At 50.3% G+C, this 16,091-nt stretch overlaps 5 protein-coding genes across 5 annotated transcripts; 2 read left to right on the top strand and 3 right to left on the bottom strand.

Annotated features, from left to right (window-relative positions):
* The first annotated feature begins 26 nt into the window (after positions 1–26).
* On the top strand, positions 27–6,802 carry BJX68DRAFT_180431 (tetrafunctional fatty acid synthase subunit FAS1). Its single transcript, XM_071037196.1, has 3 exons — positions 27–35; positions 168–6,034; positions 6,097–6,802. The coding sequence occupies exons 2-3, from the start codon at positions 245–247 to the stop codon at positions 6,574–6,576; spliced, it is 6,270 nt and encodes a 2,089-aa protein (XP_070894350.1). The 5' UTR covers positions 27–35; positions 168–244; the 3' UTR covers positions 6,577–6,802.
* BJX68DRAFT_180442 (transcription factor IIF subunit TFG1) lies at positions 6,555–9,475 on the bottom strand. The gene is made up of 5 exons (XM_071037197.1): positions 9,141–9,475; positions 8,013–9,093; positions 7,650–7,955; positions 7,356–7,596; positions 6,555–7,266 (listed from the first exon to the last, which is right to left on the bottom strand). Exons 1-5 carry the CDS (start codon positions 9,326–9,328, stop codon positions 7,028–7,030), a joined length of 2,055 nt encoding a protein of 684 aa, XP_070894349.1. The 5' UTR covers positions 9,329–9,475; the 3' UTR covers positions 6,555–7,027.
* A 119-nt stretch (positions 9,476–9,594) lies between these two features.
* Positions 9,595–11,223, bottom strand: BJX68DRAFT_180386 (protein HGH1). The gene is made up of 5 exons (XM_071037195.1): positions 11,100–11,223; positions 10,994–11,039; positions 10,809–10,912; positions 10,618–10,731; positions 9,595–10,538 (listed from the first exon to the last, which is right to left on the bottom strand). Exons 1-5 carry the CDS (start codon positions 11,118–11,120, stop codon positions 9,756–9,758), a joined length of 1,068 nt encoding a protein of 355 aa, XP_070894348.1. The 5' UTR covers positions 11,121–11,223; the 3' UTR covers positions 9,595–9,755.
* A 142-nt stretch (positions 11,224–11,365) lies between these two features.
* BJX68DRAFT_258220 (inositol monophosphatase family protein) lies at positions 11,366–12,426 on the top strand (the record flags this gene model as incomplete). Its single annotated transcript, XM_071043496.1, has 3 exons — positions 11,366–11,501; positions 11,558–11,639; positions 11,748–12,426. The coding sequence occupies 3 exons, from the start codon at positions 11,366–11,368 to the stop codon at positions 12,424–12,426; spliced, it is 897 nt and encodes a 298-aa protein (XP_070894347.1).
* Positions 12,427–12,489: 63 nt separating this feature from the next.
* Positions 12,490–15,822, bottom strand: BJX68DRAFT_180361 (lipase ROG1 family protein). Its single transcript, XM_071037194.1, has 2 exons — positions 14,616–15,822; positions 12,490–14,507 (listed from the first exon to the last, which is right to left on the bottom strand). Exons 1-2 carry the CDS (start codon positions 15,728–15,730, stop codon positions 12,719–12,721), a joined length of 2,904 nt encoding a protein of 967 aa, XP_070894346.1. The 5' UTR covers positions 15,731–15,822; the 3' UTR covers positions 12,490–12,718.
* Positions 15,823–16,091: the final 269 nt, after the last annotated feature.

The raw sequence follows: 16,091 nt of genomic DNA, 5'->3' as shown, positions 1-16,091 counted from the left end.
TCGAGTTAGCCAGATTATTTACTCTTTAATAATAGGTACGGAATTACCCTATATACTTTCGAGGCGACTACCCCGCCATCTCTCTGAATGGCACTTGTGTTTTGCGTCACGGACAAATATTTGGTCAACTGTTCTGTGTGGTTTTCTCACTTGCTGACTGCTTGCAGATTCCTCTAGCCTGCCAGCTTCCGCCACTGGATTGCTACGACGAAATTCTTCTGCATAGACACGAGACAACGACAAGATGTACGGAACATCAACAGGCCCCCAGACGGGCATTAATACACCGCGCTCTTCCCAGTCACTGAGGCCTCTTATTTTATCCCACGGATCGCTTGAATTCTCCTTCCTTGTCCCAACTTCTATCCACTTCCACGCCTCGCAGCTGAAAGACACCTTCACAGCTTCGCTACCTCAGCCGACAGATGAACTTGCCCAAGACGACGAGCCATCCTCGGTAGAGGAGCTTGTTGCGCGCTACATCGGCCACGTTGCCCGCGAGGTCGAAGAAGGAGAGGACGGCGCTCCTGAGGCGAATCAGGACGTCCTCAAGTTAGCCCTCAACGAGTTTGAACGTGCCTTCATGCGCGGAAATGACGTTCATGCAGTTGCCGCTACCCTTCCCGGAATCACAGCTAAGAAGGTCTTGGTTGTTGAAGCTTATTATGCTGGTCGAGCAGCTGCTGGTCGGCCAACAAAGCCATATGAATCTGCACTATTCAGGGCCGCCTCGGATGAGAAAGCAAGCATTTACTCCGTTTTCGGGGGGCAAGGGAACATTGAGGAGTACTTTGACGAGCTCAGAGAAGTTTACAATACTTATACGTCCTTTGTTGACGACCTCATCTCATCTTCCGCTGAGCTGCTGCAATCTCTTTCCCGCGAGCCGGACGCCAACAAACTCTATCCAAAAGGCCTGAATGTCATGCAATGGCTTCAAGAACCTGACACTCAACCCGATGTGGATTACCTCGTCTCGGCCCCGGTGAGTCTGCCATTGATTGGTTTAGTTCAACTAGCACACTTCGCGGTCACTTGCAAGGTGCTCGGAAAGGAGCCCGGCGATATACTTGAGCGTCTAAGTGGGACTACGGGCCATTCCCAAGGCATTGTCACCGCTGCGGCGATTGCATCTGCCACTACTTGGGAAAGTTTCAGAAAGGCGGCTGCCAATGCCTTGACGATGCTATTCTGGATCGGCTTGCGCAGCCAACAAGCATACCCCCGAACATCCATTGCCCCATCGGTCCTGCAGGATTCGATCGAAAATGGCGAAGGTACACCAACTCCTATGTTGTCAATTCGTGATCTTCCGAAAGCTGCAGTTCAGGAGCACATCGACATGACCAACCAACACCTTCCGGAGGACCGGCACATCTCGATTTCTCTGATTAATAGCGCCCGTAACTTCGTCGTCACTGGACCGCCCCTCTCGCTTTATGGTCTCAATCTCCGTCTTCGCAAGGTCAAGGCTCCCACTGGCTTGGATCAAAATCGTGTGCCGTACACCCAGCGTAAAGTTCGTTTCGTGAACCGGTTCCTCCCGATCACTGCGCCTTTCCACAGCCAGTACCTTTATTCAGCATTCGATCGAATCATGGAAGATCTGGAAGATGTGGAAATTGCACCCAAGGCTCTTACCATCCCAGTTTTCGGAACCAAGACCGGTGAAGACCTGCGGAAACTCAGCGACGCGAATATTGTCCCTGCACTGGTTCGGATGATCACTCACGATCCGGTGAACTGGGAACAAGCAACTGTTTTCTCGGGCGCAACTCACATTATCGATTTTGGCCCTGGAGGCATCTCCGGGCTTGGGGTCCTTACCAATCGCAACAAAGACGGCACAGGTGTCCGCGTGGTTCTTGCGGGCGCGATGGATGGAACCAATGCAGAAGTTGGATACAAGCCCGAACTGTTTGACCGGGACGAGCACTCGGTCAAGTACGCTATTGACTGGGTAAAGGAGCACGGACCACGGCTGGTGAAGAACGCCAACGGGCAAACCTTTGTCGATACCAAAATGAGCCGGCTGTTGGGTATCCCCCCAATCATGGTGGCTGGAATGACCCCAACGACAGTGCCCTGGGATTTCGTGGCCGCCACCATGAATGCGGGATACCACATCGAACTTGCTGGTGGTGGTTATTACAACGCGAAGACCATGACGGAAGCAATTACCAAGATCGAGAAGGCCATTCCACCGGGCAGGGGAATTACTGTCAATTTGATCTACGTCAACCCCCGTGCTATGGCTTGGCAGATTCCGTTGATTGGTAAACTCAGAGCCGATGGTGTGCCAATTGAGGGTCTTACCATTGGAGCCGGCGTCCCGTCCATTGAAGTCGCGAATGAATACATCGAGACGCTCGGCATCAAGCACATTGCTTTCAAGCCGGGCTCTGTGGATGCCATCCAGCAAGTAATCAACATTGCCAAGGCGAATCCCAAGTTCCCAATCATCCTGCAGTGGACTGGTGGGCGTGGCGGTGGGCATCACTCTTTCGAGGATTTCCATCAACCAATTTTGCAGATGTACAGCCGTATTAGACGATGTGATAACATTGTTCTGGTCGCTGGTAGCGGTTTCGGTGGCTCTGAAGACACGTACCCATACCTCTCTGGAAACTGGTCATCACAATATGGCTATCCGCCAATGCCTTTTGATGGAACGCTATTCGGTAGCCGCATGATGACAGCCAAGGAAGCCCACACCTCCAAGAACGCCAAACAAGCCATTGTGGATGCCCCTGGTCTCGACGATAAGGATTGGGAGAACACCTACAAGGGCGCTGCTGGCGGAGTTGTCACTGTCTTGTCGGAAATGGGAGAGCCGATCCACAAGCTGGCCACCCGAGGTGTTCTATTTTGGCATGAGATGGATCAGAAAATTTTCAAACTCGACAAAGCAAAACGTGTGCCTGAGCTGAAGAAGCAGAGGAACTACATCATCAAGAAACTCAACGATGACTTCCATAAGGTCTGGTTCGGCCGGAACTCTGCTGGAGAAACTGTCGACCTGGAAGATATGACGTACACTGAAGTCGTGCACCGCATGGTAGACTTGATGTATGTCAAGCACGAAAGCAGGTGGATAGATGAGTCTTTGAAGAAGTTGACCGGTGACTTCATTCGTCGAGTAGAGGAACGATTTACGACAACTGAAGGCCGCGCATCACTCCTTCAGAACTACTCCGAGCTCAATGTTCCATATCCCGCTGTCGACAACATCCTCGCGGCCTATCCCGAGGCGGCGACCCAGCTGATCAACGCCCAAGACGTCCAGCACTTCCTTCTCCTCTGCCAGCGCCGTGGGCAGAAGCCTGTGCCGTTTGTTCCCTCGCTGGATGACAATTTCGAGTACTGGTTCAAGAAGGATTCTCTCTGGCAGAGCGAGGACTTGGAGGCAGTTGTCGGACAAGATGTTGGAAGGACCTGTATCCTACAGGGCCCAATGGCTGCTAAGTTTTCGACCGTCATTGATGAACCCGTTGGCGAAATTTTGAACTCGATTCACCAAGGACATATCAACAATCTGGTCCGAGATGCTTATGGCGGCGATGAGGCGACTGTTCCTATCACAGAGTACTTTGGGGGACGGTTCACCGAAGCTCTGGAGGAATTGGATACCGACGGCCTTACAATTTCCGAAGACGCAAACAAGATCAGTTACCGGTTGGCCTCGTCCTTAGCCGACCTGCCTGAGTTGAACCGCTGGTGTCGCCTGCTGGCTGGCCGTTCGTATTCTTGGAGACACGCTCTATTCTCGGCAGATGTATTTGTTCAGGGCCATCGCTTCCAGACAAATCCGCTGAAGCGGATCATCTCGCCCACTCCAGGCATGTATGTCGAGATTGCGTATCCGGAGGATCCAGCAAAGACGGTCATCAGTGTGAGGGAGCCTTACCAATCTGGCAAGCTTGTGAAGACGGTTGATGTGAAACTCAATGAGAAAGGACAAATCAGTCTCACTCTTTATGAGGGAAGAACCGCGGAGGGCGGCGTTGTCCCTCTGACGTTCTTGTTCACGTACCACCCAGAAGCTGGATATGCACCAATCCGAGAGGTCATGGACAGCCGCAATGATCGCATCAAGGAATTCTATTACCGCATCTGGTTCGGTAATAGGGATGTACCATTCGACACCCCAACAACGGCCACTTTCAGTGGAGGTCGTGAGACGATCACAGCACAGGCTGTCGCCGACTTTGTTCACGCGGTGGGCAACACTGGAGAAGCCTTCGTCGAACGTCCCGGAAAGGAAGTCTTTGCTCCCATGGATTTCGCGATCGTTGCTGGTTGGAAGGCCATTACCAAGCCCATATTCCCTCGCACGATCGATGGCGACCTGTTGAAGCTTGTCCATTTGTCTAACGGATTCAAAATGGTTCCTGGTGCTCAGCCACTTAAGGTCGGTGATGTTCTTGACACAACTGCGCAAATCAATTCCATCCTCAACGAAGACTCTGGAAAGATTGTTGAGGTCTGTGGTACGATCAAGAGGGATGGAGAGCCTATCATGCATGTTACCAGCCAGTTCCTTTATCGTGGGGCTTATACCGACTTCGAGAACACCTTCCAGCGCAAGGACGAGGTTCCCATGCAGGTTCACCTCGCGTCTAGCCGAGATGTGGCAATCCTTCGATCGAAGGAATGGTTCCGCTTGGACAGGGATGATGTCGAGTTGCTGGGGCAAACCCTGACCTTCCGTCTTCAGAGTCTGATTCGCTTCAAGAATAAGGCCGTTTTCAGCCAGGTTCAAACCGTGGGGCAAGTACTCCTCGAACTTCCCACAAAGGAAGTTATCCAGGTTGCGTCTGTCGACTACGAAGCTGGCACGTCCCATGGCAACCCCGTGATTGATTACTTGCAGCGAAATGGAACTTCCATCGAACAGCCTGTCTACTTTGAGAACCCCATCCCTCTTAGTGGAAAGACGCCGCTCGTACTCCGTGCTCCCGCCTCTAACGAGACATACGCCAGGGTGTCTGGTGATTACAACCCTATTCACGTATCCAGAGTATTCTCCAGCTACGCAAATCTACCAGGCACCATCACCCATGGGATGTACTCAAGTGCTGCAGTCCGAAGCCTGGTTGAGACTTGGGCCGCGGAAAACAACATCGGCCGCGTCCGAGGTTTCCACGTGTCCCTTGTTGACATGGTTCTTCCAAACGATATGATAACTGTCAAGCTGCAGCATGTCGGTATGATTGCGGGTCGTAAGATCATCAAGGTTGAGGCTAGCAACAAGGATACGGAAGACAAGGTTCTTCTGGGTGAAGCCGAGGTCGAACAACCAGTCACGGCGTATGTCTTCACTGGCCAGGGATCTCAGGAGCAAGGTATGGGAATGGAACTATACGCCACCAGTGCCGTCGCCAAAGAGGTTTGGGACCGGGCGGATCGTCATTTCATTGAGAATTACGGCTTGTCTATCATTGACATCGTCAAAAACAACCCTAAGGAGCTCACCGTATACTTTGGTGGACCTCGTGGCAAGGCCATTCGCCAGAACTATATGTCGATGACCTTCGAGACCGTCAATGCCGATGGAACCATTAAGTCGGAGAAGATTTTCAAGGAAATCGACGAATCAACAGCTTCCTACACATACCGGTCTCCTACTGGCCTGCTCTCCGCCACGCAGTTTACCCAGCCTGCCCTCACGCTAATGGAGAAGGCAAGTTTCGAGGATATGCGTTCGAAGGGACTCGTTCAAAGAGACAGCAGCTTCGCCGGTCACTCCCTTGGCGAGTATTCTGCTCTCGCTGCCCTTGCCGAAGTCATGCCCATTGAAAGCTTGGTCTCTGTCGTGTTTTACCGTGGTCTGACCATGCAAGTTGCCGTGGAGCGAGATGAGCAGGGTCGCTCAAACTACTCGATGTGTGCGGTCAACCCGAGCAGAATTTCGAAGACTTTCAATGAGCAGGCCCTTCAGTACGTGGTCGAGAACATCTCCGAGCAAACTGGCTGGCTTTTGGAGATCGTAAACTACAATGTCGCAAACATGCAATACGTTGCGGCTGGTGATGTAAGTCTTTCTTTATCCTGCCTCCGTTCGAATTCAGGGTGGTCCTAACTTTCTTCTTTCAGCTCCGGGCACTTGACTGCCTCACCAATTTGCTCAATTATCTCAAGGCGCAAAACATTGACATTCCGGCCCTCATGCAGAGCATGTCTCTGGAGGATGTCAAAGCTCACCTTGTAAAGATCATTCACGAGTGCGTGAAGCAAACAGAATCAAAGCCCAAGCCAATCAACCTTGAGCGTGGATTTGCTACCATTCCTCTCAAAGGAATCGATGTGCCCTTCCACAGTACTTTCCTCCGCTCCGGTGTCAAGCCCTTCCGGTCGTTCTTGCTCAAAAAGATCAACAAGACCACCATTGATCCCAGCAAGCTGGTCGGCAAGTACATCCCCAATGTGACAGCTCGACCATTCGAAATCACAAAGGAGTACTTCGAGGATGTGTACCGACTCACCAACTCTCCCAGAGTTGCCCAGATTCTAACCAATTGGGAGAAATACGAGGAGGGAAACGAACCACGCACTAGCGGTGCTGCCACTGTCTGAGGTGTCAACCGATATTCAACTAGTCCGTGGATTTTTACGTCTTATAGTTTCCTCAGCGGTGGGACCTCGATTATCCCAGTTTGGTCTTTTTAGTTTTGTATAGTTTGTTGTTAATTAGCATCTACGGTCGGAATCACATTTATATAGAGTTCAGATTTGCCAGGGAAAGTGTATTGAACCTTCTGACTGCTCACTGCTTGCGCTGCGAAGTTCTCAGGACGCCTCTTAACATTGTGGTATTCGACCGTCTCGCGAGCAAAATCTCAGCTCTGATGAGATCCCATTTGTGAGGCAACTACCTTGTTTGACACATCATTCATTGCCACTGGGAACTCGTGGATGACCTTGGGGCTCACCAAAGATTGATTAATCTACTGAATGAAAGTATAGGTAAGGGCGTATGTGGTTGTAATCCTCTTTAAATGCTATGCAGAGAGGCGCACGATGAGAACTATGTCTCCCTCCACGGACCTGGTCGCAGCAGGCGGTCCTCCTTCCCATACACACCAACGTCCTTCACAATCGCGATAAACTTTCTATGGTTTTCTCGGGATTCTCCAATACGAGGACGGAAGATTCTCAATAAATCGGTACTCAGTATACCGCTCACAGGAATGGCAGCATGGATTTCAGCAGGAGTAGGAAATCCCTGCGCAGTAGAGGGTGCAGGTGTCGAAACGCGTGTTTGACCTGTGATATCGTAATTGACCAATGTTAGTATCAAATTGCTTCTTATCGGCATAAAGCGCGATGCAAGAAGAATGACGGGTATAACATGCCTCGCAATGAGTCGGGACTACTAGCACGACTCCCAGAGAAGCCTCTTCCAAGAATCGGTGCCGGGCTGGCAGCTCTCGAGCCCTGGGGAGTATCGCCCTGGGATATGACCGAAGGTGGATTCAACTTCAGCTTCTTAGATTTACCGGACTCACTCATCTCCCCACCAGACCCTGCAGGGCCATCAACATCACTTGTGGAACCTGCGCCGGGAAGGATGTTCCGTACGCGCTTCTTGCCAGCCTAAGAGCAGTTAGTGATCGAACAGGTCTACACGTATGTGCGGGAAAACGCACCGGAATTGACGAAGCGACTGGAGACATGGGACGAGAGCCCGGTTGAGTGGAAGACTGTGAGGGCGAGTGCCTATTTTTGCCCTTCTTGCGAGACGTGTCTGTTCCACTCGCGTCGGACACATTGGGGGATCCAAGGCGCTTTCGTGACGCACCGGCCGCAGCTTTCTTCGGTAAATCACCATGTCTGGGGCGTCCCGATGGAGTAGTGTTGCCCTTGGAAGATGTGGCCGAATCTTTTTTGTTCTTTTCTTCGTCGGGTTTCCGATCATCTTCCTTGGGGTTTTCCGGATCGGATTCCTCAGAGCTCTAGATTAGGTTAAGATTAGCCATATTGACGAACGCAAACATAGTATTGGGCAGTACCTCATCGTCAGTGTACGGGTTTGCATCAGAACCGCTGCTATAGTCAAAGTTCTTCTCCCTCTTTTGAAGAGCTTTCCGTACTTTCTTCCCAAGGACCCGTCTGGCTTCCTTTTCCTTCTTCTCTCTCAATTCTTCCTGATCGTACTCTTGCTCATCTTTCAAGTCAAAGACATTGGCTTTGAGTTGATCCTGCTTTATGCGTTTCTCTGCCGCCTTCGCATCTTCGTCCTCATTGAAGAGGTCGTCGTGCTCTTCATCGTCGGCGAACCGATCTTCTTCGAAATCCATCTCGTCCGCTTCTAGACCCTCAGCTGCTGGTGTACCCTGTTTTCCTGCGTAGACTTTCCTTTGTTTGGCGAATTGTTCTAGCTCCTTTCGTTGAGCTAGCTCTTGCTGTTTCTCCATGAACCACCGAGGGTCCTTGATCTTCTTAGCCATGAATTTTTCGGCCTCTTCGATGGTCAGCGCTTTGAATTGATTCTTTGCGCTGAACCGGTACCACTTCTCAACGGGTATCATCGTCATTTTCCCGGTGCTCTCAAGAATGAAAACCGCATGCGTCTCCGATAAAGCAGCTTCGTAATTTCCGACCCAAATGTTTTTATTGTCGAAATCCTCCAAATGCCAAGGCAAAGCCTCCTCATACTTGATTCGGGCTCGAGCAATCTCCTCTGGTGTCATATCTGTTTTGGATACCTGCTGCGTCTTCTGCTTGGGCACATTGGTTCGTTTTGGAGCAGCGCCAACCGAGGGGGCTATCTGTGCAAGATTTTCTGCTCTCTCTTTTTCTCGTGCGACTTTTCTGGCCTCCATTTCTTCTCTTTCATTTTCGTCAATCTGGTTGCTAGTCTCAGAGGAAAACCGTTGTCCAGTGTGCCCTTTATCCGCGTTCAAATCATGTAGACGTGTTCGGGGATCCCGACGCTGCAGCCTTACCGGCCTAGTAAACTGAGACTCATCGCGAGGATCTACCACTTTCTTTGACGCGAACCTAGCGATATGATGCTTCAACCCTTCCTTGATCGCCCGCTTTGTGATCACGAGTGGGTAGTCCACGTAGGTTTCCGACAAAAGGGGGCCACTAAATCCGTTCGCGGCAAATTCACTTTTCGCCGGAGGGAGACTCACTTTCTCGGTTTGAGAACTGGGCGCCGCCGGTCGCGTAGGAAACGATCTAAGTACTTGCGCATTTCCGATTGGAGCTTTCGACAGAGTCTTCTTTTTTGGGCGAACAAGAGGATCAGCTGCCCTTGGGCGTCGGATACGCATTGGTGGAGCTCCAGACGATCCTGTTGGAGTTTGCGAAGCTGGATCATTCGTGGGCGTTGTGGTATTCATGGCGACGGTTTGAGTAGCGCGCCAACGACGTAAGCCGAGGCCCTTAGTTCGTCCAGAGATATTTAAATATTCCGTATAAGTGACTAGTGAAGTGGGTTGTTTGATGTCTTTGGAAAATGGCGAGCATATGTGAGGTGTGAGCTCACTGGACTGAAAGTAGGAACACAAAGCGCCCGCTCGTATGCTTAGGTAATCACATATGCCTAACTATGTACACTAGATTATTGTAGTACGTGCATTGCAATCAAGCGAAGGAACAGACTGTGATTCTATCATCCAATTGAGATATGTTACAAAAACAAGAATATGACCTCCAAGTCTATGGAATCAAGGATACTCCATTTCAAGGTCGATGTGACATATACCCGCACCTCGAGATGGGCTTGGGAGGTACACAGACCGACTTCAGAACAGTTCTACAACTTTTTGATCATCATCTTGTTCAGTTAGGGCAGTTGGCTTTTCCTCTTCCTCCTCGTCGCGCATTAAAACCTGTACTAGCCGGTCACAAGCCTCACGAACGTCATCATCATCGACGTGAAGATGGCACTCTCGAATGACTGGATAAACATTGATTGCTCGCAATCGGTCTCGCCCCTCCCGGGTAGTTGTCAACAAGAGCAGAGTTTCGAGGTGCGTGGCTATGATGCCACAATCACTATCCCTTTGTTTGTCGGGAGGCAGCAGTTGGAGGTCCGGGAGCATGTCTGCCGTCTCCTCTTCAGTGTACTCTTCTGGTCCCATAATCGGCAGCAGAATGTAGGGAAGAATATTGGCATCTTCCTCGGAAAGCAGAGTTGGATGAAAGGGGATTTCGAATGTAACGTTCTTTATGGTGGACGCCACACCCCTCCTTCTAACCGCGCTTTTATGCTCCGTAAAGACAGAAAGTTTCGTAACAGGTACAACTTTGTCATAATCCTGCCTTGAAGTAAAGTAGGTGCGCCCTTCTTTCAGTTTGGACAGATCGGCGAATAGATAGGAGAGGTAGTCGTAATTTGCATGCTGATTAAGTCCGCCCTCGGCGCCTTTGACAAAACAGTCCATAAGCTGATCGACCGCGTACGCTGAACTAGACACAGGCTCGGCTGTTCGACGTTTTAGAGAGAATATTTTTTTGATTTTTTCCGATTTCCCCAGGTTGGCGATTAGCATTGAGAAAGCGTCTGCATTTTGCTCCTTCTTGTTCTGTCACCTAGCTTGTGAGTATGTTGCGATTACCGGTGGGCAGCGTTTTAGATGAGAGAAAGCAATGACCGGTACTTACTGTCACTTTCAGAAGGAGAGTTTCCAAAAAGGCATCATCAGACACGAGGTTATCCAGCACCTCCTCATCAGCAGAGAGATTGATGAGTATTGTTAACACATTACTTGCAATTGGCTAGCAAAAGATTAGAGTAGTTCAGCATCAATGGAGGCCATTTATGAGCTAGTAGCTGGCCAGAGGTGCTCACTGACTGTATAATCTCGGACTAGAAGTTTTAGATCCCGTATGGGCAAGAGCTGGTGACGTTTGAAAATCTCCGGTTTCGAAGCCGAATATCCCACGAGATTTTCGCATGCTAGACGGCGATATTATTAGCACAGTGCAATATAGCGGGGTACCCCAATCGTAGAGAAGTTCTTGGGGCAACTGATGGTACCAATTTGTCTGATCTGGGTGTTTCCATGATGCAGGAACTCAACCAACTGAGGATACATGTTATGGTTAACAATATAGACCTGCGGTTGTCAGGCATGAAGACATACCTCGTCTAGTTCAGTTTTCATGCTTCAGGCCTCCGTGCATGGACGATGTACAAGTAACTATTCAATTAATACAAAAGCGCAGCGACGAAATTGATTAAGTTGAAAGAGGAACTGCAAATTCTTGTGGAGGGGTCGATCTTATCGATAAGACCCACCATGGCGCCCTCAAGTAAGGAGATACGTACTTTTGAAGTGCCTACCCCGCTCTTACTCTGATGTGCAAATCGATCCTTCGAAGAACGTCAATCGAACTGAAAGATCAAACTATGAGCGCACAGGAGTTAGAGATACTGCTTGATCTGGACGAGATCTGTGACACCTTGATTGGTTTAGCCTACAAGGCTGGTGAGATCATTACCGGCGCTCTTCCAGGGACAGACACAACCGGATCTAAGAAAAATAGTATGCTTTGATTCTCGAATTAACAGGCTATGTATGTTGCTAACCAAGTATACCAGGCGCAGACCTCGTGACCGAATATGATCGTGCTGTGGAGGAGATGATCTTCAGCGCCCTGAAGGATAAATACCCAGACTACCAGTATGTCATCCAGTTTTTACTTCACTACCCGAAGAGATGCTTTGCTTGGTGTCTGTAGTGATACAAGATTTCATAAGAACATGACGAAATCTTACGCTGTCTTGTCAGATTTCATGGAGAGGAAACCTACGATCCATCTTGCCCGTTGACAGACGCGCCGACATTCGTCATTGACCCAATAGACGGCACGGTTAATTTTGTGCACGGATTCCCTCACGCTTGTGTCTCGCTAGGGCTCGCGATAAACCGTGTCCCAACTGTCGGCGTCGTCTATAACCCTTTCACCACGGCTTTGTATTCCGCGATACGCGGCAAAGGGGCGTTCTTGAACCGTGACGTCCGGCTACCGCTCAGAGGAACCAACGTTGAGCCTCTGACAGGCTTGAATAATTCACTGATCAGCGTGGAATGGGGCTCTGAGAGAACAGGGCAGAATTGGGAAACTAAGATTCGAACTTTCGAAAAGCTGGGGCAGGACCGGGAGAGTGGCGGGGCTATGGTTCGGTCTATGCGTAGCATAGGGTCTGCGGCGCTCAATCTTTGCGCTGTTGCTGCCGGTACCCTTGACTTGTACTGGGAGGGGGGTTGCTGGGCATGGGATGTCTGTGCCGGATGGATCATCCTCGAGGAGGCTGGAGGTATAATGGTCGGCGGGAATCCGGGAGAATGGATAGCCAAGATCGATGGAAGGAAATACCTCGCTGTTCGAGCAGCAACAACCCAGACTAGCCAGAAAATGCTTGTGGAAGAGTTCTGGAGCAATATTCAAGGACGACTCGAGTATTGATTCGGGTTCGGCGCGAGGTATGTCGCGCCGTCGATCAGCAAGCGGTCAGTAGATGCAGAACCTTTTGCCAGATATCAGTATCGCCTAAAATCACTAATCTTACAATATCATGTAAGAGTATCCCCACGTTATCATCGATGCAACCTTTCACGAAGTTTACGCATGAGAAGTGAGACCATCAGTAGACAACAAGGGCCAATTTCCAGTACAACGGGATAAACTAGCCTGCCGCTTTCGGTTGGTAACCACTTAGGGGGGTACGATTTGAGATTCAGTGTCTGTGCCTTACTGTTTAGGCATTATGGGATCCCAAAAGGGTAGAAGACAAATGCGTGATGTCACCCTCACCGCCCCTGGCTGGCGGCACAGGGCGTATAGGGCTTTCCGGCGAGTTCCCAGAATTGTCTTCGGGGCTAGTCGAAGAACATGATCCAAAATGCGTCTCGACCAGGTGTTGAACGACAGGCCAGCCGTAGGCATTAGTAAACATCCTTCGCACAATGATGTTGTTGTGAGCATCGGGCTCTAAGCGCGTAAGCACCTTGCGCCACGACAGCCCGCGATGGTATGCACGGGCAATTTTCTCTTCGACTTTGAGCCCAGCTTCACTCGCATGCTCGTCTATGGTTAAGTGATCCGCTGCTGGCATTTGAGCACTCAATGGATGTATCGGCTGCGTTTTACGTTTGATAATTGGAGGAGGTATATCATCTGAATGGTAGGTTCGATCATGCAGTATCGTACGAGGTCTTGATGCGGGATCCATGATATACTCCATCGGAGGCAGTGGTGGCATGAGGATATCACCAGCTGATTCGAACACGGTTGTTTTGGGAGGTGCGTTGAACCCACCGTCATAGGACCGGTGATTGTAGTAAAGGCTGTCCTGCTGATTGTGGTCGGTACCCAACGAAGTGGCAACCGTCTGACTGCGTTTGAGGATCTTCTCGTGTTTGTTTCCGGGCTCCTTTGGTTTAAACATTGAAAAGAAGCCGCTGAGGGGGCTGGAGGGAGACTGTGGAATAGGTGCATCAGGCGCCATTGGAGCTAGACTTCCAGCTGTATGCATCGATTGCGCTTGAATTGCAGATCCTTTCTTAGTGGAAGCTGGGGGGGAATACTCAATCCTTGTGGTACCGACGCTCCCTGAACTCGTTCTGATGGATGTGCCGTCAGGAGTCTCGGCGATACCGCTAGAAGCAGCCATTACTTCTAGTTCATTGGCAGGGCGAGACGGTCTGGGAGACTTCGAGTTTGCACCTGTCAGTTCGGCCCATCCCCATTCTGCCATGGTTCCAACAATCCCATTCTCTCTCCTGGCTTTGTCGACCCGTTCCAGACCTTTCCAGTCTAGAAATAGCAGGCATGATGTTCGCAGGGGAACAATTCCATCGTTGACAAGATTGGAGTAGACCGTACGGTGCTTGAATTTGGCAAGCACTTCATGGGCAGGTCCGGAAGGTAGAATCCGTAGCAAAGGCTTCGCCCGAGCGTCCGATGGGGAATTGGATGGGTCTGGTTTGCCCCCAATTATGGTCTCCCAGCCACTCCTGACCCTGGGTGCCGTCCAGCTGAGTCCAAGGTCCTGGCCAGTGCGACCGACAAGCCCAAAGTCCAGCGCAAATCGAACATACATCGGGTTCTCATTGCTCAGCCCTAAAAAGGGTGTTGCTAATGCAATAAAGTTTATCGGTCTGATCTTATCAAAAAACTCGGGGGAGTGTTTCTGTATATATGCGATCGCATATGTTTGCACGAGTCCTCCAAGAGAGTGGCCAATAAAACTAATGCTCGTGATTTGATATGCATGATGATCGCTGGGACTCTGTGGCTCCATGTGTGTGTGAAGAGATTCCACTGCGGGCTGGCTGTTCTCTTGCAGTCCTCCCCAAGAGAAAGGATTAGTATATGTTCTAGTCTTTGTTTTTTTGTGAGGGAAATGAGGCTGATCGGGATATGTCATCAACAGCACGTATTTTGCAAGTCGCTTGCCCAAATACTGAATTCCGCGTTCGGTGCGAGCCGCATTACCAGGAAAACCTCGAACAACAACCTGCTCTTCTGAGGAGGCAATATCAACACTGCTTTGGAGGACTAGCGGTTAGTGCAAGAAAGAAACCAATACAATAAGAGAGAGAATTGCGAAGGTAGCAAAGTACATGGCAGATATGCAGTAGTTTTGTGCTCACCTATTCGAGTGCGTGTTTGCCGATGCTTGGCCGGTCTCGGACATCGGACTCTTTTGCTGAGACGCGATCTTTTTCGAAGCAGCATCAATACTCTCTTTGAGATACAGCATGTCCGCACCAACATTGCTGTGGAGTCCATGCGTTAGCACAACAAGATGTATCCGCTTCCGATGTTGCTTTTGAGGAGCATGAGTTGCCGATTCGCTCGTTTGCGCTACTGGGTCCGCAGTTCCTTGGGGAGGCTTGCAGCCTGATGGTTGAAATTTGGTCTCCGTCTCATCATTAGACAATGAAGGCAGGTGTGGCGTGTTCCAAAGGCTAGCTGTATCATCAACTAGTAGAGTAACAGAATCGGAAAACACGCCTTTTGTGGCGAGCAGTTGCTTCCCTTGTAAGCCGGAAGACCAATGATCACGCAAATCGGCAGCTTGGTGATGTTTGAGCTGCCCGCCAGAAGAGAGACCCAATGAGACTTCGTCCCGGCCAACCAGAAGCTCGAAATTGACGGACGCCGTGCTGGAGAACACAACTTGGGATATAATCTCGATTATCCATGTTGAGTCACTTCCGTCTTGGCTCCGGCCTGGGCTGGAGTTCTCTTGTTGATTGTACGGCCGGACAGGGATCACTGCATTCCACGTTCCAGCAGCTTTGAGATAGGGTTCGAACTGAGGGACATTCCCATCATCAGAAGAATGAAATTTGCCATTGGGGTCGAACGACGCAGGATAGCACGAGGCATACAAAGTGTATGGACCGTGAAGATAGGCGGCTCTTAGTGGTATTGCCGAGGTATTCTTGACTTTGACATGCAGCGCAGCCGGAGGAGGCTGAATACTATCACCCGCTGGATTGTAGGTGAGTGTGTACCTATTCGGATAATTAATGATCGATTGTAAGGGGCGATGGGAAGAAATGGAACCGTGCCTGATGACTTCGCCAACGCGTACACTTCCGGTTTGGCGGATCAAGAGCATCTCAACTTCGGGAGAAGTTGTCGGATCAGACTTCCAGCCGGCAATAGAGCGATATCGCGGTCGACTTTCGAAGCCCGATGATTCAATTATTCGATCCGGGGTCTGTGAGGCGGAGTAAGTTCTTGGTGTGATGAGCATCGATTCAACTTTGATTTCAGGACATATCAAAGATGGGCCAAAATCTCCAGATGTGTGGAGGAAGAAAGATTTTCTGGGATCCAAGCATCGGGTTTTGTTGAAGTGTTTATATGGGTCTTGTTGAATATGTTAGCAAGGCGCGATTCTTGTCATTGAAGCTGTGATGATGCCGTGTCTGTGGTGTTCATGTGTAGGTTGTCACTAGAGGTCGTAGCTGTATCATGAAATTTGGGGCGTGGGTTCCTGCCACCAATATGCAATTCTGTCGGCCGGAGCCCCTGGCTCCGGACCCTGCGCAAGCATTCCTCTCACCATTCCATCGAACATTCCTCTCAGGACTCACGCGATACAGCGATTGGAG

This window comes from Aspergillus pseudodeflectus, assembly GCF_044049435.1.
Source record: "Aspergillus pseudodeflectus strain CBS 756.74 chromosome Unknown BJX68scaffold_60, whole genome shotgun sequence".
NCBI classification, from domain to species: Eukaryota; Fungi; Ascomycota; class Eurotiomycetes; order Eurotiales; family Aspergillaceae; genus Aspergillus; species Aspergillus pseudodeflectus.
This window is presented reverse-complemented; position numbering and strand designations above follow the sequence as displayed.